Source organism: Pipra filicauda, unplaced genomic scaffold (genome assembly GCF_003945595.2).
Source record: "Pipra filicauda isolate LSUMZ 115617 unplaced genomic scaffold, ASM394559v2 scaffold434_size586239_pilon, whole genome shotgun sequence".
Lineage (NCBI taxonomy): Eukaryota > Metazoa > Chordata > Aves > Passeriformes > Pipridae > Pipra > Pipra filicauda.
Genome location: NW_024104570.1, coordinates 408,034 through 435,836, shown reverse-complemented (window position 1 = coordinate 435,836; position 27,803 = coordinate 408,034). Strand labels below are relative to the sequence as shown.

The following is a 27,803-nucleotide window of genomic DNA, read 5'->3' as shown; positions in this document are numbered from 1 at the left end:
CTAATTTCCATGTCCTCATTTGGCTGTTGAGCAAAGAAAACGATGTTAGAGATATCTAACTGCATGTACTTCATTAACGTGCCATCTTCAGCATATTTTAAAGTACAATAAAGTACAAAATGTCTGTACCCTTGAAGAGAGGCAAATAAGAAATATTTCCCTTTACTTTTAACAATGTCCTTTCTTCTTTTATTGGTCAGTCCAATTACAAAGCCATGATGAGACTATAAATATTAAATACTGTTCTCCTGGCAATTTGTACTTGGGCAGCATTTTCTTAGGTAGGATCATATTATGGAAGCAATAATGTTTTCACCAGCACAAGCACGAATGGATCATGTCTTATATATTCTGGCTAAGCCAGTGAAGTCTCAAGGAATTAATTCTGTCCGTGAGCAATCCCTCACAACCTAGTAATATAAAAGCCTACATCATAAAAATTCAATAGATAGAAACCAGCTTAGCTCATTACTTCTTTTTATTGCCCTAAATTCCAATAACTGAAGATGGAAAGAGCTGGACTCGCAAAATGGCAAGTAAGAAATGTTTACTTGACACACTGCATTAAAGACAGGATGTACCATAAAACATGAGTGGAATTACTTCTTGACCTAAGTAGCCTTTTCCTGTTTAAGATGACTGCTGATACAATTCTGGATGCAAAGTACCAACAATCAAAAAGTCTCTATTTAAGAGAGATGTGCTATCACAGGATTTCCATCTACCATCCCTACCTCCCTTTTGAAGCTGTCCTGCCCCAAAGCGGGTAAGCACAGCTCAGACAAGGGATATGTAAACTACACAGTATTGCTTTCTCCAGTCAAACTACACATAGAATGAGTGCAAGGCCCCCTCATTAGGCAGGTACTGGGTACTCACAAGTTTCAACCTAGTATTTAAAAACTACAACTTTAAACACGTTGTATTAGGTATTAGGTCCTTTCCGATTACATCTCAAATACATCTTTTCTAGCAGCTGAAATGTGCATTAGGTAAGGGTGTTCATCTGTATCAGACCAGTGCCAGTAATTGTCAAACTCTTGTGGACGTTTGTGTGTAAGAAGCTCTTTTAATCCCTATTCTCAAGCACCTCAATTCAGCTGTGAGCTCATTTGTCTTTGTAGTGCAACTACCACTACTCAGGGGTCCAGTCAAGCTGCTGACTCTTGTCCCTGAACTAAAACCATGAGATAGCACAGTGAAGGAAGACTGCACTCAAAAACTCGATTGTGTCTTATTAACAAAAAGCAGTTTGAGTCCCTTTCCCAAGACCTTCTGATTACATGTGTTATGCTGACACCAAGTTCATGCACACACCATCCCTTTTGTGTTCAGCCTTAGAAATGCAGTTATTAAGAGACCATAAAGGAGTTGCCAGTGTGACGGACAGATTTTGCTCTCCTTAATTATTCTATTTTAGTGCTGCCTCTATTCATGCTATTTACCTTCCACGCAAACAGGGCACCGAAGGGAAGGCATGATTAAGACAGAAGGCAAGGATGAGCTTAACACATACCAAGAACGGGTAATGGAAGCAGAAAGGTAAGAAAATAGAATCAGATAATAGTTTGGGTTGGTAGAGACCTTAAAGGTCAACTAGTCTAACCCGCCTTGCAATAAGCAGGGACCTCTTCAACTAGAAGAAGATAAATCAGATATAAGAGATATGTCAGCCTTAGTCCACATAGTTATGGCTGCCTGGCTTCAAGCCACAAAAACAGACTTATTAACAAGAAGTTTCACAGTTTCTGCAGTTTTCATCATCTTGTTGTTATCAGTTGACCAGTTACCCCCACATCTCAGCAGCTCTGGAAGGAGGACATCTAAAGGACATGACAGTGCAATGGAGTTTGGGGGAAGGATTAAACTCTTTTCAGTGAGTTTCACCCAAGCGTGGTGGCAACAAGGTAAATGTTATCTGTGTTTGTCAGCTCAGTTAACTGCATCTTCCCTGTGAGAATTTTGCATCATTCCTACTTACTGATTTTTAGTTTTGCATTAGCAGCAAGGATATTAATCTTGCTCCATGAAAGAGATCTTACATTGCCCTTCTAGGACATTTGGAAACATTGCTTTTAGTTTAAGAACATATTTTTATTCTCAGCATGTTGCTTCCTCCCTGCCAATATTTCAGCTTCATCGTTAATTCGTGAACCATCACTCTGGTGAGAATCAACTCTAGGCTGATAAGAAGAATTCCTACATTTATTTGTCTCTGTTTATAAAAGATCCTTTTTAATAAACAGGAGGGTTACTTTGAAAAACGATCATAAATTAGATTTACATTTGTACAGTCAATAGAGAATTTGATGCATATATTATAGACCCAAACTAGGTAAAAGGATATTACATCAAAGGCTTGTTAGTCTTCGTTTGCACGCAGGGAAGTCTGTAGTGTGTTTTTCAAAGCACCGCGGAGATTACCCAGCATCCACTGACAGCTTGAGGTATCTCCAGAAAATCTGGCACTCCACAAAAGGAGATCAGAACAAACCATTCCAAAAAAAATCGCTCTATGACAGGAAATGTAATGAACAAAATAAGGGTAGATAGAGCTATGATCACAATGCAAAGTGAGTTATTTGGGGTGGGGCTGTCTCTTCTTTTGTGCAGGTATCCCAGTTAGCTGGGTTACTGCCACTACAAGATGAAGTGTAATTTTCCCTGGAAAACAGCATTTTTCTTGGGTAGAATCCAGTACCATTCCTCCTAATTCTGCAATGGCTGACAGAACTGCTTTCTTAATGCAGGCTGTCCTGTTGATTTTATGTCTCTGATAAGGTATGAGAGCAAGATGTGCCAGAGCACAGCTCACTGTCGCTGTTCCCTCTCCTTCCCAAGCCTTCAACCCAAGTGACCTTAGGGCCCCTTCTGATATTAATATTGCAAATTATTTCTTGAAGGGAATCACAGACACTCCTGAGGGCAAGGCAATTAAAAAAGTAATATGCCCAGCACTCCAGGTATGGGACTACAACCAGGCAATAAAACAGAAAAGAAAAATCCCTTCTCCAATACGTAACATTCCAAGAGGTTAATTCCAGTGTAACTCCACAAACTAAAGCATAAGGTAACACGACAGCAAGTTAATTTAAAGATCTTTTACACACCAAACTATAAAAATCCCCATGACTACAATTTAAAATCTGCTTCTCTTGGAGGGTAAAATAACTCTATTCAGTTCAGTCTGCATTCCTCTGCCAGGATTATTTGCGCCTTTTCTGCTACTTTTAGACAAGTTCTGCATGGGAGGAGATCAACACAAAAATTATATGGGAATTTTTTCTATTTTCAGAATTTATGTCTGCTCCCACCAACATTAGTGGAAGAAAGACCAAGTAACTAAGACATTAAGGTGTTGCTAAAACTGCCACATACCTAAGAAAGGTCCTCCTCAAGACCAAAGGGCATCTTTATAGAAACACTAGATAAACGAAAGAAAGTTACAAGAAAAAACACAGCTTATGTAAGATGACTTCAGAGGGACTCTGAACTCATCAGAGGTTTGTAGAGTTTATACTATAAAACTGAGCAGACTCAGGAGGAATTTGTGATAAGTCTTCCTGTGTTATTGCAGTATATTGCCAATTTTATGGCAGGAGCATGAGGATAACTATAATCAACCTGTTATAGGCAAAACATTTGGGGTTCAGGATTTGAGAAAGCTTTAGAAGCTTCACTACTTACCACAGCAGTAGATTTACTTATCATGTCACAAAACAGGGTAAACTGAATGTGCTGCTCATAACAAGGTGGTGATGAAGAGCGGGAGAAACTGGCACGAGTAAGAGGACGAAATAATTTGGATGGAAAACTGAGTAATTGTGGAGCTCCCACACAAAACCACCCCAGATGTTCTGGGGAATTTCAGATCTTGTCAATATGGAAAGCCATCTATAATCAACCAAGGGGAGGAGGCTCATTCCCTACATTAGCAGGAGCAGCTGTGGTTGATCTGGCTGCATGACACTGAAGAGATGCAGACAAAGCCATGCAAGGTTGGTTGGTTTGTTTTGGGCTGATTTGCTTTTTTTTTGAGTTCTGGCACCCATGTTCCCCAACCTTCTAATAGTGTACAGGCTAAAGAGATTACAGGACAATATTGAATGTCTTTTACAAAGACCACAGACTGCTCCTAGAAGAAGGTGGAAAGGTGGGAATAAACAAGGAGGCTCCTGCTACTGGGAAATGATACTACTCCGTGAACATCTAAACAGCTGCAGTTGAATCAAGCTTATAATAATGACCTTATATGAGTGACCTGAAAGACATTCTAAATCCAAAACAATAATTAAATTGGTAACACACCAAAACAGACAATGTGGCATCAGCACAGTTGGCATGTTTCAACATGGGGAATATTTACAGGATCAAGTTCTTCCTTGTTGACTGTGTTGGCATATGAAAAGCATATGTAAGCAGACTAGAGATAAACACAGTATACTGAGACTATACAATAAAAGCAATGCCGAAATATTACCAAAATATTGCAGAGAGCAGCATATTGCAATTGCGCATATTCCAATTAACAATGGAATATGCTGAAGGTTGGAAGAATTTACACAACTGCACTGTGTTCCCAAGTCACTGGTTTCAATGTGAGCCCCTACACACCATTCTGCCCCAGTACCCAGATTATTAATAAGACTGTTACCTTGTTCACACCATCTGCCATGGCTTGCAGTGTTAGCTCTCTAGGTCCATCCACAGTCTTCCCATTATCAGTTGGCCCCCAGCTGGCACTATATATATCTATGACTTGAGGCATATGACTGATGGAGGAAGCCTCAATAATGTCTGTCATAAATGGCTGGTCAAGCATTCGAATACCTGTAGATTTAATCAACATAAACATGAATTATGCATTACCCAGCACAGGATAAAATCCCAGCACCTGCAGAAGGTCCCTGGTTATACAAGTATTTTAATTCACTGGCAATTTCAATCACTCAGTAATTCCACACTCGCCATTCCCATTTCACCAGGGTGTGCTTACCCAGTAGGATGTCAGCATTAAACACCCAGCCACAGCAAGGCAGCGTGGCCCAGAAAGAGAAAGTACTTTACTGTTAGCTTTCTCATTACACAGCATTTTCCATCTACTATTGGAGAACACTTAAAAAATACTCGTATTCAGCAGTCTCAGAAATTTGTAGCGTTTAAATAATATTAATGGTATGTAAAGTAGTATTTTGTAACAACTAGGGAAAAAGACTAAGGCCACCCTCATCGAATTAATACTCAGTTTTGTGTTGACAGGTCATTAGTTTTTCAACTAATTTTTCTATTTATTTTGGTGGCTCTCCAGAATTTAATCAGAGGAGAGAAACACACTGCCCGCAATTTCCTGGAAAAATATCATTGTGTCAACATGCAGATGCAATAGCAAAATACGGCCAGGATTTGGAGGAAAAAACCAAACTAAAACCTGCTTCCTTTAACCCACACTGCAGTAGGAGTTAAGAGTTTAAATGATACAATCTTAGGACATGTCAACTTCATAAAACCTCAAAGCGTTGGCTATAAGCAAGCCAGAGTGTGACAGACAGCAGTGCAAGCCCTTACATCCATCATGCCCCACACACAGGACAGATTCACTGAGAGCCAACCGGCCGGTGGCCTCTGGGTGAGACCTGAGTAACCAGGGATTCATTCCAACTTTCATTTGTAGCCCTGAGTGGAAGTTCAGGTTTTCCCAATGGTTTAGGACACAGATGGGACAGAAATCAGTAGCACAGAGCCAAACAGAGCGAATGGTCGTGAGGACCCTGATTCAGAAACCAGTGGTTTTACTACGTTCAGTATAAACCCCATATGCCAAATATGAGGCTGGAAAAAAAGTGGTATAATATTCAAATAGAAACCAGACCAAAGCTGCATATTCCTGATCTACTATTTCAAGCTAGAAATGACGAAGTCAAATTCAATGATTGAGAAATCCCTTCATGTACTTGTAAAATGCAGATCTGCACTGAAACCACAGAATTAATTATTGACCCTGGGGAGATAAGGAAACAACAGGAAAAGCCAAGCCGTCTTCAGAGCAAAAAAGAGGTACAAGAAGAAAAACAAGTGACACTCCAGATCCTTGGCTACCAACTTCCAGTTCCACTTGCAAACATGGACCCTGAACCATGACAGCAGCAGACTCTCAACTTGCATGGACTTCCACATCCCCATGTACCACACGGTGGTGCTGCAGGTGCACACTGTTCTCAGGCAGGGAAGGTTGGCTGGCACTTCCAAAATCCTGTGGGGATTTTGCTACGAAGTGGGGAAGTAGAGAAGATTATTTGTAGGCTGTTGGTCACCAGAAAAAGTCTTCACTTCTTTATTTTTAAGCATCCATCTTGAAGTTGTAGAGTTAGATGAATAACACAGACAAGGTCCAGTCAAAATCCCACGCACCAATTCACATTCCTCTAACAGTAGCTATTGCCAGAATGCAAATTTTGTGGAATGTCCATCCCTGAAGGGGATGTTACCATTACTGAAGGAAGGAGACATGCACGAGACAGGGCTGGCCAGTTACTAACTCTCAGTGATACTTCTTGGGTAACAGCTCAGCAAACATTGCTTGGTGCCCTTCTGCAGTGGAGATTCAGCTTTTGATTGTGTAGGTGACAGACAAAATGTAGCCTTCCCCAGATTCTTCTGACACTGCAGTGAAACAGGGACTGGCCAAGCAGAGCAGAGCTGTCCATGCACACATGTTGTGAACCATCCCCAGGAAGCAACAGCTGCATCCACACTGGTGTCCTGGTGTGGATCAGGGGAATTTAAGTGAAATTCATAAGCATCTATTTCTGCTTGCTGTGGCTTGTTTCTCAACATGGAACCGTAGGAAAACTGGATTTCTTCAGTTTAAACTAAACTAACACATGGTGTCCAAGAGCCTAACTCACTCCAAGCACTGTGTTCAGTCTATCTGCACAGAAAAGAGCCTGTTAGAAGTAAAAACACCCAACACACACGAAGTGTGAATGCTGGGTACTACCCATTTCATCCTCTGCATCTGCTCCTACCATTTTGCATCACTGTTAAAACAGAGGAAACCAACGACCAAAGAGATTTACAGCTCTGCAGGCCCTGCCCTGTGAGAGCGTAAAGAGTAAGACCAGCATGAGATTTGCCTTTTCAAATAGTTTCTGAGCGTAGCAGGAATTTATACTTTACCTTCTGCAAAATGAGATTTGCCAGAAATGATTCTGCAGCTACGCAGGGAAGAAGCACTGAAAATCAGCGCATGAACAGGAACTGGCATATGAAGGAGCAGAGCTGTTCCTTTGCAAAGTTATTAAAGAGGCTATTAAAGAGGCCTTTGATTGAAAAGGCAAAGCCATGGAGAAATTCCTCTCCTCAGCTTCTGTGAAAAGTAATAAATATATGGCCCGGTGCCAACCTGTAGTCCTGTCCTGGGCAATGCTCCCTGGCTCTGCAGGAGAAGTTCTGCCTGAGGCACAGTGACCATTTATCCCTCAAATTGCTACCATACCTGCAACCTTGGAGTTGTAGGCGACTCCCACGCCGCAGATGTTGTTGTTGGCAGCAGCAGACACCTCTCCTGCACACCTTGTCCCATGGCTGTGAAAGGGAAGACAGAGACCCACATGAATCCCAGCTAATGCATGTGCTGAATTGAGCTGGATCATCAAGAGCTTGTTTTTCCTCAGTCAGCTCTCAGTGCTGCAGAGGAAAACCATTCCATGGCAAACTGTTGAGTGCTGTACTTGGATACCTGGATGAGCTCATTCCTTCCTGAAGCAGGAGGTATCCAACTTCCCCTCTGCATACTAACACTGCATTTTGTTGCAAAGTTATTCAGACCATTTCTTTTTAACTCTGTCAGAGAGGTTCTGCCTCATTACCAAATATTAGTCGTTAGGAAACAGGCCCCTGACAGGACAGTGTAAACATAAGATCAATATTAATTCCTTTATTTTTGTGGCTTGACAGCATGACACTCATTACTTTGAACCCTGCAGAACAAAGGCTGATTGACTTTTTGCTATTTGAACATGTGCAAGGAGCATATCCCTGCCCACAAAAGAAATGCTAAGGGAAGAGGTGGGTGCAATACCAAGCTGGAATAGCAGAAGAGAGCCAAAATGGTCACTGCACTTCTCAACAGCAGAGCTGTGGCCTGGCTGACCAGGCCCAAAGCTGTCAGACCTGAGAGCACATGCATGCCTCTACCCCAGTGCCTAATTCCCGGAGGAGCTGTCAAGGTGCTCCAGCTGTCAGCTCATGGTGCTACTTCTTTCTGCTCAAATGGGAAATGTCTCTGCTCTGACACAGAGGTCCAGGTTTGGGCTGACATATAGCATTTCAAAAACACCTGGTGTCTCTGAAGTGCTTTGCAGCCCTTAACAGAGACCCTTTAACAGGCAGGGACTCTCAGACAGTCCTGCAGGAAGGCAAACTGCATTTTCCTTTCTCCTAATTCATCACAGAAATTAAACTGCAGACAAGATAAACGTGGACAACACAACCTAGTTTTAAAAAAATAGCACAGCAGGAAAACTGTTGAAACCTGTGCTGCTGCCAGGCTTTTTTTTAAGTTTAAGATGTTGAATCAATATGAATCCATCCTACTGCTCATGCATTCTATTCTGTGCATTAAAATTGGCATTGCTCCTATAGCAAGTTAAGGATTCAAGCAATTAACAGTGCTGTATTGTAAAGGCTATGCTGACTATCAGATGGACCACCCTGGGAGGCAGCAGAATTAAGTTTTAATCATCTTTTTTCTCTCTCTTTCCCTTTAAGCACCTCTAGCAAAGGTGAGAGTAACATTAGTAATGGAGTGAGAAGCAACAACATTTCCTGCTGTACTTGGAAGAATATATTTTTAAAGGCACTTCCATGAAAGCAAATGACCGGTCTTGAACGTACACAGTGAATGATCACAAAAGACTGAAGATCTCATGTATGTTGCTTTTTCAAAGGGGGCAGTGAGAACAGTGACATACATTTGTTATTCAGCTGCTGCACAAATTTCTTTCAGCAATCAAGCAGGTTTTTCCTCATGCCCTTGTTCAAGGAAGTGTGAAAAAACCACACTGTGCTAGGCATTCATTATCTAGTCACCTGTGGGGTAGCTATAAGCCACAGAGCAGAATAAATGGCTTTGTTAAAAACTGGCTTGACTGATGCTGGGGTGCAAAAAATCAGTGACGCTGGCAGGTGAGCTATTTCTCTCACAGATAAAAAAATTGTATTAGGACTTCCCTTGTGAAAAGGTTTTACAAAAAGGTCCTCTCCCCCGCCTGACCTCCCTATCACTGTGGCCCTTATGATGGAGACTGTAAGCAGGTCTGTTCCAGCAGCTCGGGGTTTCAATATCATGCTGCTAACTAGAGAAAAAAAAATAACCACATATGAGTGAGTGGAAATGCATTTGGTTGAATTATTAATGGCAAATAGCAGACTTTTCCAACTTAGCACTATTTGCTGTTCATGTATCATTGATAAACCCATTGTGGTTTCTATGAAGTGATCCATGTCATGAGCACAAATCACACCCTTTCTCTACAGTGTTGACTTCTTCCCTATTACTCTCATGGTTGAAACAAGGGGATAGAAGACAATGAAGAATATTTTCACTTTTGAACAAGTTACTTCAAAAGTAAACCACATATTAGCAAGACGAGCAAGTCATATGTTAGTAAGTGGAGAAAGTTTTCCATAAATGCTACATAAATGAAAACATTTTGCATGAACATTCATGAAAAAATAAGACGGGAGAAGGGGATTCAACTGAAAAACAGTTTTGCCTTCTGCATTTAAGTAAGGTACCTGTACAAGTCATGAAAATTTCACTCTGTTTTGTCTTTAAAAACTACTTTTGTTTCTAAAACCTACTGCCAATGCTATTCTGTGTGCTCTTCTATCAATGTGTTTTTTGAAAGTGTCAGAGGTGGCACATATTTTCATTGAGGTCCTTTTTTATCTGCTCTGAAATGCTTCTGCAGACAGCAAAGGACAGGACCCATCCATCCTAACTTCAGCTACAGAGCTGCAGTCTCAAGAGCTGGGACCATCTGAGTATCTTGATCATTTTAGCTGCTTGCACTGGGCAGCAGTTAAATATGCAGAGCTCACAGGGACACTTTTGTGAAGCAAATGACATCCCCTTTTTATTCACATGACATTATCAGCCTCTAAGCATTTGAGTGTTTGCAGAAGGGAAAGTGTTCCTCTACTTTGCTTTGGATCCTTAACTAGTAAATGACATTTTTACCTCTGAAGAATATGGGGTCTCCAAGATAGTGAATATATTTAGCCCTGCTAACTCTTATCTGAGTGAGAGAATATACAAAGGCCACAGGAGTGGAAATAATTATTGGTTATTTGGATCGGTTATTTGTAATCTCAGTGCTTTGAGATGGGGAGCCCAAGCTGTGCCTTCTGCATGCTCACAACAAGAAATCAGGGGGCTGTACAGAAAGGCCAAGCTATCACTGATCCCTATCGGTACCTCCACACTGTACAACGTGGAAAATGCCAAGGTACTGAATGTGGTTCAGGAGGAGAGGGTGTTCAAAATCACAGGTAGTTCCCAAAGTGGTTCCTAAAAATCACTTTGAGTGTTGTGGGGCTGCCTCTGTTTTTGGGAACAGGGCTTGATTCAGGTTTTTTCACTGCTCCTCAGGCTCAAACACAGCTCTGTCCCAGTGTCCCCTCTCCTGGCTTGGTCCCCAAGCTGTGGGTCTGAACACAGCCAAGCAGTGAGTACAGTAAGCATGGGAATAAATCCCTTGGCTGCCCAGCCACCCATATGCCTCTGCCTGTAGCAGCAGCTGAACTGCCTGACTGCAATTCCCTGTCTGAGGCACCACACTCTGCCCTTCTAAAATCCACCTAGCTTGGTTTCATAGGCCACTGGCTGTTAGATGGAAAGGCCAAAGTGCTTCCAGCAGCCTTAAAAAGCACCAAGTGGAAGGAGAATCTGTGCTTACAAGCAGAGCAGCTGTGATTAATGAAATACTCCATGCAAAAACTCCCATTTTTTCTTAAAGTCTAATGACACTTTGCACATGCAGCTGGCACCTCACAAAAGCCCCTGGGTGATCAGTCCTCTGCTTCTTGTTCCACAAATCACTTGAATTGCTCACAGAGAAACGCATTCTTCAAGGAAAAAGGGATATCATGCTATCCTGAGTCTGATTCTCCTGCATGCATTAAATTCAGTGGGAGGTGCATCACTGACTGCAAACAGAGCAAAATGGAGCCTTTATTGCAGGTTTCTCTGAATAGCTTTTCTGTGTAATCACTCCTATCCAGATGCACCTGTAGAGCTACACATATGGACAGACTGTCAGAGCAGACAGTTGTAACCTACCAGTAACAATAATTCAGAAGTCAGAAGTCAAGCTTATATAGGAATACATCAACTCAATTAACTGTATAGCAAAGAAATATGCAGAGAAAAACAGTCACAACTACTCCTGAACAGCTGAATACAGTGTGTTGGTTTGCATCTTAATCTGTAGAAAACAAGAAATCTTTCATCTTAAAGCTTTCTTATATTGTAAAGGCAGGAAATGGATGCTTTACTGCATGTGTTGCTCCCACGATTTACCTTGCAAGGCAGAAAATTCCCTGTCTCATGAAAGAAAACTCAAGGTTCACAGAATCACAAAATGGTTTGGGTTGGAAATGACCTTAAAGATCATCTAGTTCCAATCTCCCTGCCACAAGCAGAGATGCCACCCACTAGATCAGGCTCCTCGGGGTCCCATCCAACCTGGCCTCGAACACTACCAGGGGTAGGGAGTCCCATCATCCCAGAGGTTCACTGGCAAAGAATACTATACACTCTAGGTACCAATTTTTTTTTCTCAAAAGAATAGTGAAGTAAATCCGCAGAGCAATTTCTCCATTGCTCTCCTCCTCCTGACTTGCTGACTTGAGCTCCCCATTCCCTCCAGAAATAGAAGAAAGTGTTGCAGTTCTATGAAAACCAGAATTATGTTCTTAATTACCACAGATTGGGTCAAAAGTGACCATTTGCTTTTTCACGTAAGTGTCTGAAATTAGCCAGAGGCACCTAGGACCAGAGACCATGACCTCTGCCACATTCAGGATGCCTGAGGTCTGTTTGAAGAGGCTTTAGGAGGTAACTCTCCCTCCAGGGCCACTTTGAAGAACAGGCGAGGACTGCAAACTGGACCCCACTATAAAATACTTGACAGCAGCACAATCAGTGTTAATGGGGCTTGGCAGAACACAGCTGTATGCAGTTCCACACTGAAAATGACAGAAGCCACCATTACCCACTAAAACTAAATTTAATTTTCCTCCTCTCCAGAGCTAAGTGATATCTTTCTCCTGTAACGATCCTTTGCATAAATAAAGCCAGAAAGGCAGCAGACCTTCACAAATTAGAGCCCTAGTTCTTCTCTGACTTTCCTTTCACCAATTGGATTCATACTACTTTAAAAATGTTAGATGTCCTTCCCCAAAATGAAGGAGAAATCTCTTTGGGATCTTGCTTTAGCTGAAAAATGGCAGGACTACAAAGGAGGACATCACAGCTGCTAAATCTGTTTGATCCATTCCAGGAGGCCTCTGTTTGAGGTGGGAGCACAGCTGCTTCTTCGTTGTGGCACTCTGACAGAACTACAATTGACTTCTTTAGAAATAAAAACAAAAAACCCCCTCCAAAACTCAAAGACCAGTCAGTCATCCCAACTACATCAAATAGGCCTGAAATATTTTTTTGATAAGCACTTAGACTGAGCCCTGAAACCTTGAAAAGTTTTCAAATCCTCGGCACCGCTGTTACATAAATACTGGCAACATCTGCCTAGAAGACATTTGGAAATTTCATTGAAAAAGTCCTGAAACAATTTTTTGAAAATCCAAGCTGGAACCTGCTGAGACCTCAGGGCAGATCCAGAGGTGCTGTATGCTGAGATCACCAGGTTATAATCACACCTTGTGGGAGTACCTTGGACTCTGCACCCTTGACTACACTAATGTCTTGCTAGGAGCTGTCGGAAAGGGCTTTTCCATGGGACAAATGCAGAACTTGGGATACACATGTTTTGTAAAATGTGTCTATGCCATGTGGGAAAGAAAAAAAGTTTAGGGAAACCAAAAAAAGTCACACTTTCTAAAATCTGAAGTCTTTTCTTTTGGGCCATTCTTATTTATACCATACCTTGAGGACCAGTCCTTCTCCTGCTGAAAACTGGCTAAGTTCAGAGTCAAGTTCAGAACATACTGAAGAAGAAATGGGTCTTGGGCATTCACTATGTATTCAGGAGAATTAACACAACAAGCACAGGTGCACTGTTGATTCCAAGTTTATAAACAAAACAGAGCAGCTTCCCAGTCACTGTATGTGGACTTGAACTTCTTCAGTAGCTAGAAAAATGTTACTCTTGTACATTGCCCTTAAATCAAGGTGAAAATACATGATTCAGAACTTAAAATCTAATTGTTTTTAAACTGGTCATTCTGCACCATGCTGCTTTTCTACCTTCTTAGCCTACAACGAGATGAAAAGACTTTTCCCCCCCAAAAAAAATCTTTAGTCTCTCCAGTTACTTGCCTTTAAAATTAGCTGGCAGCAATACTTCCTCAGACACAGTTGATGAGAAAACAGTTTATACAGTTTGGTTTACTGGAATGCCCTAGGACAGCTGACAAAAAGGTATGTAGCTTTCACCTATTCAAACAATCGAAAAATACACTCTTCTGAAGCAACAACTTCATTTATAAACTACAAAATGGCTGTTCAGTGCTATTTAGAGGCTACCTAAAAAAATGAAGTCATAAGTAACCTCTAATTTTCAAGCAATAGTGAGACTGCAGTGTCTGTTCTGGTGACCGTGGAATTTAGCAGAAAACAGCCATTTCACAAATGTCATCAAATACTCAGAATTTCTTAAGCAAACCAAAGTGAAGGGCAAGTCTGCCTAAAATCCACTTACCTGTTAAACCAGTCATCTGTGTAGCGGGGGTAGGGGTAGGGGTCATTACTGCTGAAGTCGTAGCTGGCTTTGGCATTCTGCAAAACACAAAGAAGTTCAGAAAATCAGCTGAAAACCAGACACACAGGGCAAAGCGAAACACAAACTGAAGGGGAAGCTGACAATCATCAGCAAACTTCATTCTCTTCATTCTGCAAGACGCATCTGGACAGAAACCAGTCCCTGTTGTGCCATTTCCCATTTCCCACACCAGCAAGCCTGGGAAAAGATGCTTTCTGGAGAGCCAAGCCTCCTGCAGACCACTGGTATTTCAAAACAGTGTGTCAAATTGTAGGGTGGTGTGAGAGCTCAGGTCACTGCTGAGGTACTTTTCATCAACACTTACAAAAGTATTCAGGTGTTAACCTTGGTGTGGCAAAGCAAAGGTTTAATCGTATTTTCCAGACAGTGTTGGAAGTGACCAGACACATAGGTCTTCTGAAATAGAATTATTTTTTAAAAACTCATTTGTGGTACTACAACAGCCAGATTTCTAAAAGCATTTCAATGCCTAAGAATGTAAATTTCTCAAAATTCAACTGTGAAAGCTGCATTAATGGTCAGCACATACGCCTGAAAATCCCCTTGCATATTTTCTTGGTCCTTTAGCTTGTGAACAGCTTCACAAATGTGCCTTTTGGGTGCTTTTCAAAATGTCATCCCATGTCTGTGCTTTCCATGTAAATCTAAATCATTCCTGATTTGCCCTATCAGCAGCTAAGGACACTCAGGAACTTTTTGATGCTATATCTAAGAAGTAAATGGAAAGTTTCAGAAAGTCAAGTGCCATCTTCTTTCTTCTCTCTTAATCAAAAAATAAATAAAGGGTGACTGGAAATTAGGCTTTAAAAATATTTGGCAGCTTCCTCTCAAGTGTATGTTCACTGAGTTTACATTTTAATAATCACCATACTCAAGGAACAGAATTATGTTAATTCTTAATTAATGTGTACTTGTATTCCTTTTAAGATTTGGCTGAGCATGCTGTTGAAGATAATTTGAGACTCGTGTATGAATAGCTTTGCTCCTAAAAACATTCCCCTTCAGCTGATTCTCAGTTCCTGGGGTACAGGAATAGACAGTCCACTGGTAGCACCCAAGTGTTTGGGGTTTAGATTCAAAATCCCTAACCCCCAAAAAGAATGAACAAGGGACAGCACTGTCTTTGATACTTGTAGGGTAAAACTAAGTATTTTTCAAGTTACTGTACAGCTGGGTTTTTTGGATGCTCATTTCAGAAAGCCTGGTTGCTTATATTCAGCACAGACAACAAATATTTTTCAGCATTTTGATGGAACAGAATGGCTCTCACATGGCCTGATGCTCTCCTCCAGCTCACAGCTGAATCCCTTTTTGAGATCCTTCTTGATCCCTCCATATCTTTCACTAAGACCTTGATTTTCAGCCTGAAGATGCCTTCCAATCTTGTCAGCTAGAGCCACAAATCTTCAGTCCTTCTATGTGTCCAGGTGTCTGATTAATTTACCTCTTTTAATTATCACAACTGCTTATACAGCACTTTGAAAGGCATAGGTTTGCATGAGCTAAGAGTAAACAGAACACGACTTTTCAGCCAGGGAAAAAAGGGGAATTTGACAGTTGTCTATAAATCATTAGAGTACAGAGAATGTGGACAGGGAGTTATTATTTACTACTCCTCATAATACTAAGGCTAATAGGAATCTATAGAAATTACCAGAGGGGAGACTTAGAAGCAGCACAAAATAAGTAGTTTTCTACAGAACATGTAATGAGTTACAAAATTCACTGCTGCCCAGCAACACAGAGGTTAAAAGCCTGAATGAAATAAAATTTGGTTAGATAAAATAGTGAAAGGTAAATCTGGATGGAGTATTAGGCTGCAATTTCTCCTTCTCCAGGAGTCCATAAACCAGAATGCCAAAAGCTAGGGAGGCACAGCCTCTGACTGGGTGATCATGCTGCTCCCCAAGCATCCACCACTGGCGCTGCTGGAGGCAGGATCCTGAGCTAGAAGACTTTGGGCCTCACCAGTGTGCCTGGGTGGCACAGGTATCCCATCTTAATGCAACAGAGGAAGTCTGGATTCTACAGCATCCAGGCAGTGAAAAGGACTTGTGCAAGGGGCCAGGCTTCATCCATGTGGGGGGGTGTTGTAACCCTCCCTGGGAGGGAAATGGAACTAGGATAGGTCACTTGATGTATATTTTACCAATAAGCTATTCCACACTAAGTTACATCAGCTCAGATATAAAGAGACGAGAAGCCCGGCTACAAGAATTAAGAGGGAAGAAAGCTAGTAAGAAAGTCGCCCATGCAGTTGATGCAGAGGCCCTGGAAAGAAATCAGGAACCTTTGAGACACAAAAAGACTGAGATCAACTCCTGTGATCCTGATGAGGGGACCTCTGATTGGGCAATGCAAAGGTCAGACAGTGAATACTCTGATCAGGAACAATAGAGGGGCCCTGCCTTCAGCCAGGAGAAGGAAAGGGACGATAGGGTTTACTGGACTGTGCAGATTCAATGGCCTGGCACGTTGGATCTGCAGATATCGAGCTTTAGTAGACACTTGTGCACAGTGCACCTTGATGCCATCAAGGCATAAAAGCACAGAGCCCATCTGGATTTCTGGAGTGACAGGAGGATGTCAAGAATTATCAGTGCTAGAGACTGAAGTGAGTTTAATGGGGGACAAATGGGAAAAGCATCCCATTGTGACTGGTCCAGAGGCCCCTTGCATCCTTGGCATTGATTACCTCAGAAGAGGATACTTCAAAGATCCAAAGGGGTATCGATGGGCTTTTGCTGTAGCTACAGTGGTTACAGAGAAATTTAAACAATTATCTACCCTGCCTGGCCTCCCAGAAGATCCTTCCATTGTGGGATTGTTGCACATCAGAGATCAACAAGTGCCAATGGCCACTACAACAGTACATAGATGACAATACCGAACAAACCGAGATTCTGCGATTCCCATCCATAAGATGATCCGAGAGCTGGAGAGCCAAGGGGTGGTCAGCAAGACCCACTCACCCTTCAATAGCCCCATCTGGCCTGTACATAAATCTGATGGAGGATGGAGACTAACTGTGGACTATCATGGCTTGAATGAAGTTACCCCACCATTGAGTGCCGCTGTGCCAGACATGTTGGAGCTCAAGTACGAACTGGAGTCCAAGACAGTGAAGTGGTACGCCACCACTGATACTGCAAAGGCGTTCTTCTCCATCCCCTTAGCAGCAGAGTGTGGGCCACAGTTTGCTTTTATGTGAAGGGGAGTGCAGTACACCTGGAACCCACTGCTCCAGGGGTGGAAACACAGTCCCATCATCTGCCATGGACTGATTCAGGCTACACTAGAGGAGGGTGAGGCTCCAGAACACATACAATACATTGATGACATTATTGTATGGGGGGACACAGCAGAGGAAGTTTTTGAAAAAGGAAAGGAAATCATCCAGATTCTTCTCAAAGCTGGTTTTGCCATCAAAAAGAGTAAGGTCAAGGGCCCTGACAAAGAGATTCAATTCCTAGGGGTGAAATGGCAAGATGGACATTGTCGGATTCCAACAGAAGTCATCAATAAGATCATAGCGACGGCTCCACTGACTAACAAGAAGGAAACACAAGTTTTCCTAGGGGCCATAGGTTTTTGGAGGACGCATATTCCTGAGTACAGCCAAATTGTGAGCCCTCTTTACTCAGTGACCTGTAAGAAGAATGATTTCCAATGAAGTCCTGAACAACAGCAAGCCTTTAAACAGATTAAGCAGGAGATTGCACATGCCGTGGCCCTTGGACCAGTCAGGACAGAACCAAACGTGAAAAATGTACTTTATTCTGCAGCCGGGGATAATGGTCCCTCCTGGAGCCTCTGGCAAAAGCTGCCTAGTGAGACATGAGGCCGACCACTTGGTTTCTGGAGCCAAAGCTACAGAGGATCTGAAGCCAACTACACCCCCATGGAGAAGGAAATCCTAGTGGCTTATGAAGGAATACAAGCAGCCTCAGAGGTGAGTGGCACAGAAGCACAGCTTCTCCTGGCACCCCGACTACCGGTGCTGAGCTGGATGTTCAAGGGAAAAGTGCCCTCTACACATCATGCCGCTGATGCTACATGGAGTAAGTGGATTGCTTTGATTACACCATGTGCCCGAATCGGAAAATCGAATCGCCCTGTAATTCTAGAGATTGGCCTGAAGGTGGAAACTTCAGTCTGGCAGATGAGGAGGAAGAAGAACAAGTGGATCGGGCTGAGGAAGCTCCACCATACAATCAGTTACCTGAAGGAGAAACACATTATGCCCTCTTCACTTATGGTTCTTGCCGTATTGTAGGGAAGAACTGGAAATGGAAAGCAGCTGTCTGGAGTCCCACCCGATAAGTGGCAGAAGCTACTGAAGGAGAAGGTGTCAATTCACAGAACTGAAAGACGTTCAATTGGCCCTGGACATTGCTGAATGAGAGAAATGGCCAAGGCTTTGCCTCTACACTGACTTGTGGATGATAGCCAATGCTCTGTGGAGGTGGTTGGATTGATGGAAGAAGACTAATTGGATGTGTAGAGTAAAACCCATCTGGGCTGCTGATTTGTGGCAAGACATTGCCACTCGAGTTGAGAAGCTGACTGTGAGAGTCCGCCATGTAGATGCCCATGTACGTTGGGATAAGTATAGATATTGGGAGGCCTGGCAGGTTGATTATATCACAGTGCCACAGACTCGCCAAGGTAAACACTATGTGCTCACCATGGTGGAAGCAACCACTGCATGGTTAGAGACTTATCCAGTGCCTCACGCAACTGCCCAAAATACCATTCTGGGTCTTGAAAAGCAAGTACTGCGGCGACACGGCACCCCAGAGCGCATTGAGTCAGACAATGGGACTTACTTCAAAAACAGTTTAGTTACTACCTGGGCAAGGGAACATGGCATTGAATGAGTATATCACACCCCATATCATGCACGAGCAGCTGGAAAATTTGAGCAGTGTAATGGACTGTTGAAAACTACTCTGAAGGCATTGGGTGGGGGGACTTTCAAGAATTGGGATCAGCATGTAGCAAAGTCAACACTAGAGGCTCCATCAATCAAGCTGGCCCTGCCCAGTCAGAGTCCCTTCACACTGTGGATGGAGATAAAGTCCCAGTAATTCACTTGAGAGGTATGTTAGGTAAAGCAGTTTGGGTTAACCCTCCCTTGAGCAAAGGCAAACCCATTTGTGGGATTGTTTTTGCTCAAGGACCAGGATATACTTGGTGGATAATGAGAGAAGACGGAGAAACCCAGTGTGTGCCTCAAGGAGATTTAACCTTGGGAAAAAACTAATTCATATTCTGAGTTGTATGCTGCAGGAAATAAGTCACCAGACAATAAAGACCCAAACTAAGCTGATGCTAGTGCTCAACGATAAGACAACCGTAGAAGACAAGACCTGTATAAGCATGGGATACAGGAGAATATGGGACGTAGTGTGACATAAAATGGTATGGAATAAGGGGTGGAGATTGTAGTGGGTTTGTAACCCTTCCTGGGAGGGAAACGGAACTAGGATAGGTCACCTGATGTTTTACCAATAAGCTATTCCATATCGTGTTACGTCAGCTCAGATATAAAGAGACGAGAAGGAAACAACTTCCTTCTTCTCTTCCGGAACAGTTGCACGGGATAGACGGCTGTTTTCGGAGGAGGAAAACACCTTTCATGGGGAAGTAGTCTTTATTGTTAGTTTTCCCTATGCGTATAGTGCTTATAGTTCTCTTTTTCTTTTCTGTGTAAACATAAAACCGCCTTTCTCAGCAGCCTCAGTTTTGCGAGTTTTTTTTTTTCCTTTCCCCCCTTCCCTCCTCCTCCCTCTGGAGGGGTGGTTGGGCAGAGTCTTGGTGGACACCGGGGGTTCAGCCAAAGTAAACGATAACACCATGGCATTTAAAAGAAATGAGCTTGTCAACAGAAGATCCAGTCCTAGTCTTTATTACTAATACAGTATCTATTCCAGTAGGACAAACTGGAGAACCACATCCCATGGTAAAGCCAAAAGAGAAATGGTGACTCTCTCTGAGTAATTTAATTAGCAGATAAAACCTACTCTGTCATAGAGCCTACCCTGGCAACCTTTGGAGAGAAATGCATTTCAATCACAAATTAAAGAAATTTTCTTGCATTACTGTCTTGGAATAGACAAGGCCTGGAAACTATTCAGACTGCAAATAACAAAGCTTAGTTCCAGTGATTTCTGATCATATCTTTTAGGTATGACCTAACTCAGTACTAAATGTAATTATTTCAATATATTGCCAGCTTCATATTCACTCAGAACTGCCTTCATTCTAAAAATACTGTACGAATGAAAATTTAAACTCAGTCACAGGTCAGCTGTGTTTTATTTTCCCATCTGGAAAAAATGCAGTCTTACTTACATAGCCTAAGATCAAAGGGGATCTGGTGAGGCTGAGTTTTCAGGACACCACCAGACATGTGAGCACCTCGTACTTGCTATCCAACCACTCTCGACTCTAGAATTCCCTTGTGCAAAAATTATGGATGGAAAGCCCTTCTAGCTGTGCCATAGTAGTGACAGACAAAGGGATTCCAGCCTGAATGATTCAGACACCCTACAGCAGATTGCAGCCCTGCTGTATATCCCATGTAACCCAATGCCAGCTTATGGAAAGGTGACTTCAGGCAGGCTATGAACAAAGTTGTGCAGCATCTCCCACATCCTCTCATTCACTTCATTTTGGATTACTGCACTCAAAGGAAAAAGATACCTAATGTTGCAGGAACCATCCACAAAGGGCAAAATTAAGAAGAATTCTTGAAAGAAAACAACTACTGACTGCACAATTTATCTTCATTATGGTCTTTGAGAAAAGACAGTGAGGAATATTCCGCCCACACTATGGAAGCAGGGAAATGGGTAATGAAACATCAGAGACAAGTACAAATGGGCTGCTTTAAGTTCCTAATTTAAAGATCAAATCCACAAATATATGTCTCAGCCTTTGTTAATTTTTTATTTCATTTTTTAACCATAAGTGAGAAATTAAATCAGTTTCAACACTGTACCAAAAAGGAAACTGCTTCGGTGGATAGCTAAAATATTTCATCTTGTGTTTTGGGAAGTGAATTATTAAAATCTGTGGTCTGCCATTCTCCTCCACAGGCTGGAGTCCCCAGCAGGCAGCAAGAGAGAATTTATCGCTAACATGGAGAATTAATCAGGGTAGGAACCTGGGAGGCTGCAATCAAAAGCAGTGCAGATGAGAATCTGCAACAACACACTGAAATGAAAACACTTTGCTTTTCCACTCAGGTGATTCAGTGTCCAGTTTTAATGCCAAACTAACCTACTGGCAGTTCCTTCTCTTGGACTTGAAGTGTCTTTCACTTGGTTTTCAATATCTAAGGTAGTTGCCAGATCTTTTCCTCCAGGGAGGACTCAAGCCACCAATCTTGGACACCGATCACAGACTGGCATCTAGTCTTAGCTTAGTCATTAAGGACTCAGTGTTAGAACAAGATGAGTCCTATCCCTGGTGTTCAATTAAAACCAGCTCATTGTTGCAAAGTGATTTGAACCTGATGTTTATCAGTCACCACATATACACAATTACTTACGAAAAACACCTATTACATAATAAAAAAAGCTATTACAGAGAGGAATGGTATTGCTTTTTAAGGCATATCTCTATTTCTGCTTTCTAGCCTCTATGCCAAATAAAATGCTAACAGAAGAGTACTGGATCACGTGATGAGACCCTTTCAATCATTTATTAAGTAACAGCTTGTATACCACAGCACAAATGATTAAACTTTTGCCTGTGTATAAAATTCTGCTTTCCTTAAAAACAAGATCAGACCAGAATTTTCCAAAAATTGCCCTGTACTTTTTAAAATATATGCAGTAAAATCTTCTGTGGAAAACATTCATTATGTAAAATATGACTATAACAGTAAATCAGTTGTCCCATGTGTTGCTCAGCTCTGTAATAAAATTATATACCTTGAATAATGCAGCAAGCCCATAAATTTTTATATGACTTTACAGGCCTCTGTATCGTAATTCACATATACTTCTCTTTTTCTCTGTAACTCGAGGAATATATCTATGCCCACATGCTACTTAATCCAGGACACAATTAAAGACACACATCCCACTGGTCACAGTCTGATTCTACTCATGACGTTAAAGCACTGGCGAATTTAGCCCAGAGATTTGTATCTTTTCAAAGAAGAGAAACATTTTTAACAGAGATGGCATCTGGTCTTACCCTCTTAGGTAACTACAAATCTTTAGAGATCTCAGGCAGAAGATACCTTTTGCTTGTTTGATTTCTTTACTGTTCCAAAGAGTGAGCAAACCCCCCTGGGCTCAAATTACAACATAGAACATCTCGGAGAAACTGTATTAAAATAACTCCCAATGTCATGTGGTGGAAAAATGAAATTCAGTTTTGTACACACAAGCTTAAGAAAATGGAATATGCTCACCAGGAGGCCAAAAAGGAGTCAACATGATATTTAGCCTAGGAGAGGTGCTATAAGCCTTAAAGGTCATTAATGAAAAACAGAGGCACTGCTGCTCAGTCACCTGTCATACAGTAAGCCCTCTCCTCTCTGCCATGGGAAGCACACTGTTCTATTTTGGTTTGGTTTGAGGGGGGGGGTTTAAATGGAAATGAAAAAGAAAAAAATCTGCAATTTCGTAAGTTGTACCTCTACATGAACTAATGGACATGTCCTATATTACTATTCAGCAAATTCAGAGCTGTATTCAAGACCTTGTCAACACAGAGAATATATACAAAGTTGTGTTCGAAAATATTAACCTTCAAGAGCAAATTCACAGTTGGTGAGTTTTGCCATCTCTCTCCAGAAACAAAAATTACAGTTCTTACAGGTACATCATACAAGTAAAAATACTGAGCCAGACAACACCAGCCAGATCTTGAATAATGAATAAGACAGCAGCACACTTGTCTGCTATTCTCCTTTTCAAAACAGCCATCGAATAATACATCAGAGCATCACTTGAAATGGATGGAATAGTGTGCTTGGCCCAGAATAACACCCGAAGTGCCCATAAGCCCTTCTGGTATTCCAGTTTCAGGTATTCACTAGAGGCTCTGCTTGGCCACAGAACGAGCAAGTACAGAGCAGACCACAATGGTGATTTCATTTTGTAGTTAGCACTGAAAAAGTTCTTCCTTCAATTTCTTCAACACCCACCAAGCATCTGGGATTAGGCCAAAACTAGTAGAATTACAGACAAAAGACGATAAACTGACTGCAAACAACAAAGAGGTGATTACTTATTATTTAGACCAGTAAAAATAGTTGAGATAACAAGCAGTAAGAATTCTAATAATCCAGCTTCTGAATTTATAGGAAGACATGTTGGCTGTCCCATCTCTGATCTAACTTATTTTGCAAGGCTGAAAGTTTTTCACTGCTTAGTTTTAAAAACAAACAAACAAAAAAGGCAGCTGAAAAAAACGTGGAGTCTCACATTAACATTTATCTTCATTAAGGTAGCATTTAAAGCTACAGTTAGTTATGAAGAAAAATAGTTTCACTAAGATAATCTCAAATTGTTTTCTTTTCTACATTAAACAGATTTCTTTGTCAAGTAACTGATGATCCTTCTACAATATCACTTCACATTGCAATGTCACAGAATCACTTATTTTACCTTTTCCCCACTAATTTCCTTCCTACTTCCCCTGCAGACAAATTCACAAAACCAACACGAGTTACACTGCTGGCTGGTGCTCTTCAGCATATAAGCATCTTCAAAAAGAAAGGCTGCAGCTAAACATGCTTTTTATTTCACATGGGGATAAAGCAGATGGGCAGTACAGCAGTGCTGTATAGCACACTAAGCACAAACATTTTCCAGCTCCAAAGAACAGAAGAAATTAGCAATTCCATTCTTAGGTACCAGGATTGTTGAATGTTTTTCCAGTGAACAAAATGAGAGTCCAAATGCATCCAGCTAAATGCCATCTAACCCTGTGGCTGTTTGCTAACACTTGGCTCAGAGGTATATAGTTAAACAGGACCAAAAATAAAAAGGAATCACAAAGACTCAGAGAAAATTTAGGTTGGGCAGAATTTTTAAGAGGTGGAGAATTTTTTTTCTAATCAATTTTTACAAATAGAACTAGCTTATTGAAAAACCTTTCATTTCCTCTCCCCCTGCATCTTTATCTGATGTAGGGAAACAGGTAAGAAACTGAGGGCGGCATGACACTTTATTAAAAAGCAAGCAGCCAAATGAACTTGTGTTTATAACAGAGACACTGCTTCATGATTCACCTCTTGGCATTCTTAGGCTGCTCCACAGTTTTCAGGTTGATGTGGAGAAAACCTGAAGCACATCACCAGTTGTTAATTACTCAGAGCCAAAGCTCTGAAGGCAAGTTAACCTACAGAACACTGAAACCTATTTCTGCTCAGCCAAACATTCCTTAATTTTCAGAGGAGATGCAGAAGAATCTCTAAGCTGTAACCACAAAGTACCAGGAGATATGTTTACAGGGAGTTATTTGGCTAAAACAATAAAATTAGTAAAACACAAATAAATTAAGCAAGTAGTAACTGTTAAAATATTTTCAAGGCAAGTAGTAAGTTTAAAGCTTTAAAGCTTCAGATTATGGAATGAACTCCTTGATTTCTTTAATTAAGGGGGGGAGGGGAAACTGGCATATGAGCTGCTAGAGATTTATGAGCCATTGGATTATTTTACCATAGTAGGAAATACAAATCGCGCAATGATTTCACTGAAAAATACTGTGAACACTAATTTCACCTAGCTTTAGTGTTCTGTTTTATTAAAAACCTGGCCCACATTCCCTTTCCAATACATGGAGTTTTTCTCCCCTTTCAGATACTTTGATTATGTATTGGTGTGACCTACTGAAGTTGAGAGAGTAATAGAGTTATAAAGCTGGCAGCAGAGAAATAAGGTTCAGGTCCATTATTCTTAGTTATATCCCTATAAGAAATAGCTGACAAGTCTGTCTACATCTAATATGTGCTGGGTGCTGAGCTGCAGTAAAGGTTGTCTTAGCAGAGTTTTGATGGCAGCCAGCACTTACAGCCTCTTGGAGCTATGAGTGGGAAGAGAAGGGGAGCTAAAAACTCCTGCTTCTGTCAACGAGCCCAATCTAACATCTACCAATATCTGCCATGGGCTCTCCCACCAAGCACAGCGAGATTCAGATCACAGCATAAAGGTCTCTTAAGTGGCATGTTGGGGATAAGGGAGAATTTTTGTCCATTATTGTAAGAAAATCAATAGCTCAGAGCCTGCAATACAAACTCAGCAGTCATTCAAGCCCAGTCATTTAGCATGACATAGTCTTGGGCAAAGAGTAATCACTTGGGCTGGGAGAGCCAACACTCTGCTGTGGTGTGTGGTTAGCAGGTATTGGCATCACAGAGTCGTTAAAACTGATCAGTTGTCAGCAATGCTCACAGCAAAGGGCAGGAATGCTGGGCCCGTGGTTGTAATGGCATTCATAAAACAAACCTGGCAGGTTGTTGAGGGTGACCACCTTCAGAGGTAACACCAGTCTTTGTTATGGAACTGACAAACTGTGGCTTTGCAAATCAACGTGGCTTAGGTGGTTTGGGAGTTTAGCTACAACAGAGAGACCTGGTTTGCAGTGGTTATGGAGAGGGGAGGACAGGGAGAACTAATCTGGTGATGCATAGGAACTAGAAGTGAGAACAGACGAGACAGAAAAGTGGTTGAATGTTTTCCTTCCTGTGAAAGGTTTCTCAGCTAACAAGAGAAGAAACTTAATAACTGCACAGCTCGTGTTCCACCTAAATTGCATAAATATTGAAGAAGACGAATGGACACAAAAGTGACATTTTAGGTGAATCAAAAGGAGGTGAAAATTTCAAAGAGACTCAAAAACATAATGCAAACTTATTATCTACATTTCTTCTGTCACAGAAACCAAACACAGGTTGATTTATAAGCCTCAGAGTTAAAAGGTCTTGAGGATCTATTCTGCTTTATTCCAGATGCACGCTGACCTCATTAGCATGGTTTGTGAGCATGCCAGGGGAGTATTAATTATGTGAATAATATCTGTTAAGACATGCTGGGCTCTCAGGGATTTTAATGCACCAATTTATACGCCTTTGCATTAATTAAAAAGTTTGCATTGCTTATTCCATGTGGAATCAGCCAAACCAATGGACAGCTAAATCCAAAATTACAGGAAGAGAAGGTGGGATCTTCAGAATGTTCTCATGGAAATCCACAGATAGTATATTCTGCAGGTATTTATGCTTTTAAATAGTACATGATCATTCCAGATTTTTCTCCTAAAGATTAGTATATTTAATCACAGTGAATGTTTTTACAGTAATTTACTCAATGTGTAAATTCAAGAAATATCCTAGGTATCATTAGCTGACTGACAGAAAAGTTCATAATTACATCAGTCAGACAGGGTATCATGGTTGACTAATTCTGCAACCGAGTTAAGTGCCACTGAATTAAAGTGATTTAGTTTCTCATAAAAAACATGTGCCGGCATTGAAATTATGAAGTCCCTGAACACAGCACAATCTTTGTGCTCTCCTCGGTACATATTCAAAGAGAGATTCACCTCATTTAATAAAATTCAGAACACAACCTGCCTGCAAAACATTTCCAACAATCCTCAATCTACATCAATGCTTACAAGTAAGGAAAACAGAGGGGACGTGTGACTGCGGTCTGCGCTACCATATCCATTTAAATTTCACCAAACAGCAGCTACATAGTACTGGAAGTAGCCAAAATTTCATTGCATACAAGCTCCTGTTCTACAGCAAAACATGTTATCCCAGGCAGTCATGTTTCCATAGCTCTTGGTATCATTATTTGCTCTATTGAAGCTGATGCCTCTTACCGTGATGATTAAAAAAAAAAGGAATATACAGCAGAAGAAATATTACAAACCTGTTATTTGTAGGATCTGCCAAATTTCGGATTTCTCTGAACTGTACAGAAAAACTATTAGTGACTTCAGTGTGGCCAAAATTTTATTAGACATTGTGCGCTGCCATTTTGTTCCCTGGTAAGAGATGTTTCTTATGCTTATTGCTTCTGTTGGGAATGCAACAGAAATGAAGAAAATTATATTTAAATCAGAGCAATCCGAAATAGGGTAGGTGTTTAAAAATATCTTAACCACCTACATAGCTACCAAGAAGTAAAGTATTAATATGGAGAAAATAATTACAACTAAAATCAAACAATGCAAAGCAAACAACCATGCCAAGATGAAGTGCCAGGTCAGAAAAGATTATATTATTTTCAAATTAACCTAATTAATTTACAAGTTCAGTGAAAGATAGATGTTTAAAGTATTGCAGATCATCTGCATCTTTATCTACTGTATTTAGGCCATTATGGTTTCGCAGGAGAAAGGGGACTCCTTGAGCATCCCTGCTCTCCTCTCTTCTTTTGCTTTGCAAGTTTGGCTTATCCAGAGGGCTTGGCCAAAACTCTCCTTGTAAAACCAGTTGCATGCCCACTAGTTAACAGTGGGTTTGCAACTCTCAGTGCCTAAATCATCACTGGGCCCAAAAATCTCTCTCTAACACCCATCAGATTTTGATGAAGCTTTGTGAGGGACTACAATTCCCCACATGCACCAATTTAGACTTCCCTGGTGATATCTCGGTAGCCAAAATGTAACTACAGCATGAATTTTAATTAAGTTCCATTTGAATACTGATGGACATTCATAGATTTCCACATACTATGAGAAGTTAAAATAACTATTCTTAGAAAAACAGAAAATAAAAGCTTTCAAATGGAAAAATCTTCC

At 41.3% G+C, this 27,803-nt stretch overlaps 1 protein-coding gene across 1 annotated transcript in view; it reads right to left on the bottom strand.

Annotated features, from left to right (window-relative positions):
* The window catches only part of PCSK2 (proprotein convertase subtilisin/kexin type 2), a 103,489-nt gene that overhangs the window by 17,502 nt on the left and 58,184 nt on the right, over window positions 1-27,803 (bottom strand). Inside the window, exons 6-8 of the mRNA XM_027736803.2 lie at window positions 13,944-14,020; window positions 7,496-7,584; window positions 4,655-4,830 (exon numbers count right to left, since the gene is read on the bottom strand). Of these exons, the coding sequence (XP_027592604.1) occupies window positions 4,655-4,830; window positions 7,496-7,584; window positions 13,944-14,020 (342 nt within the window). The remainder of the gene's footprint in view (window positions 1-4,654; window positions 4,831-7,495; window positions 7,585-13,943; window positions 14,021-27,803) is intronic.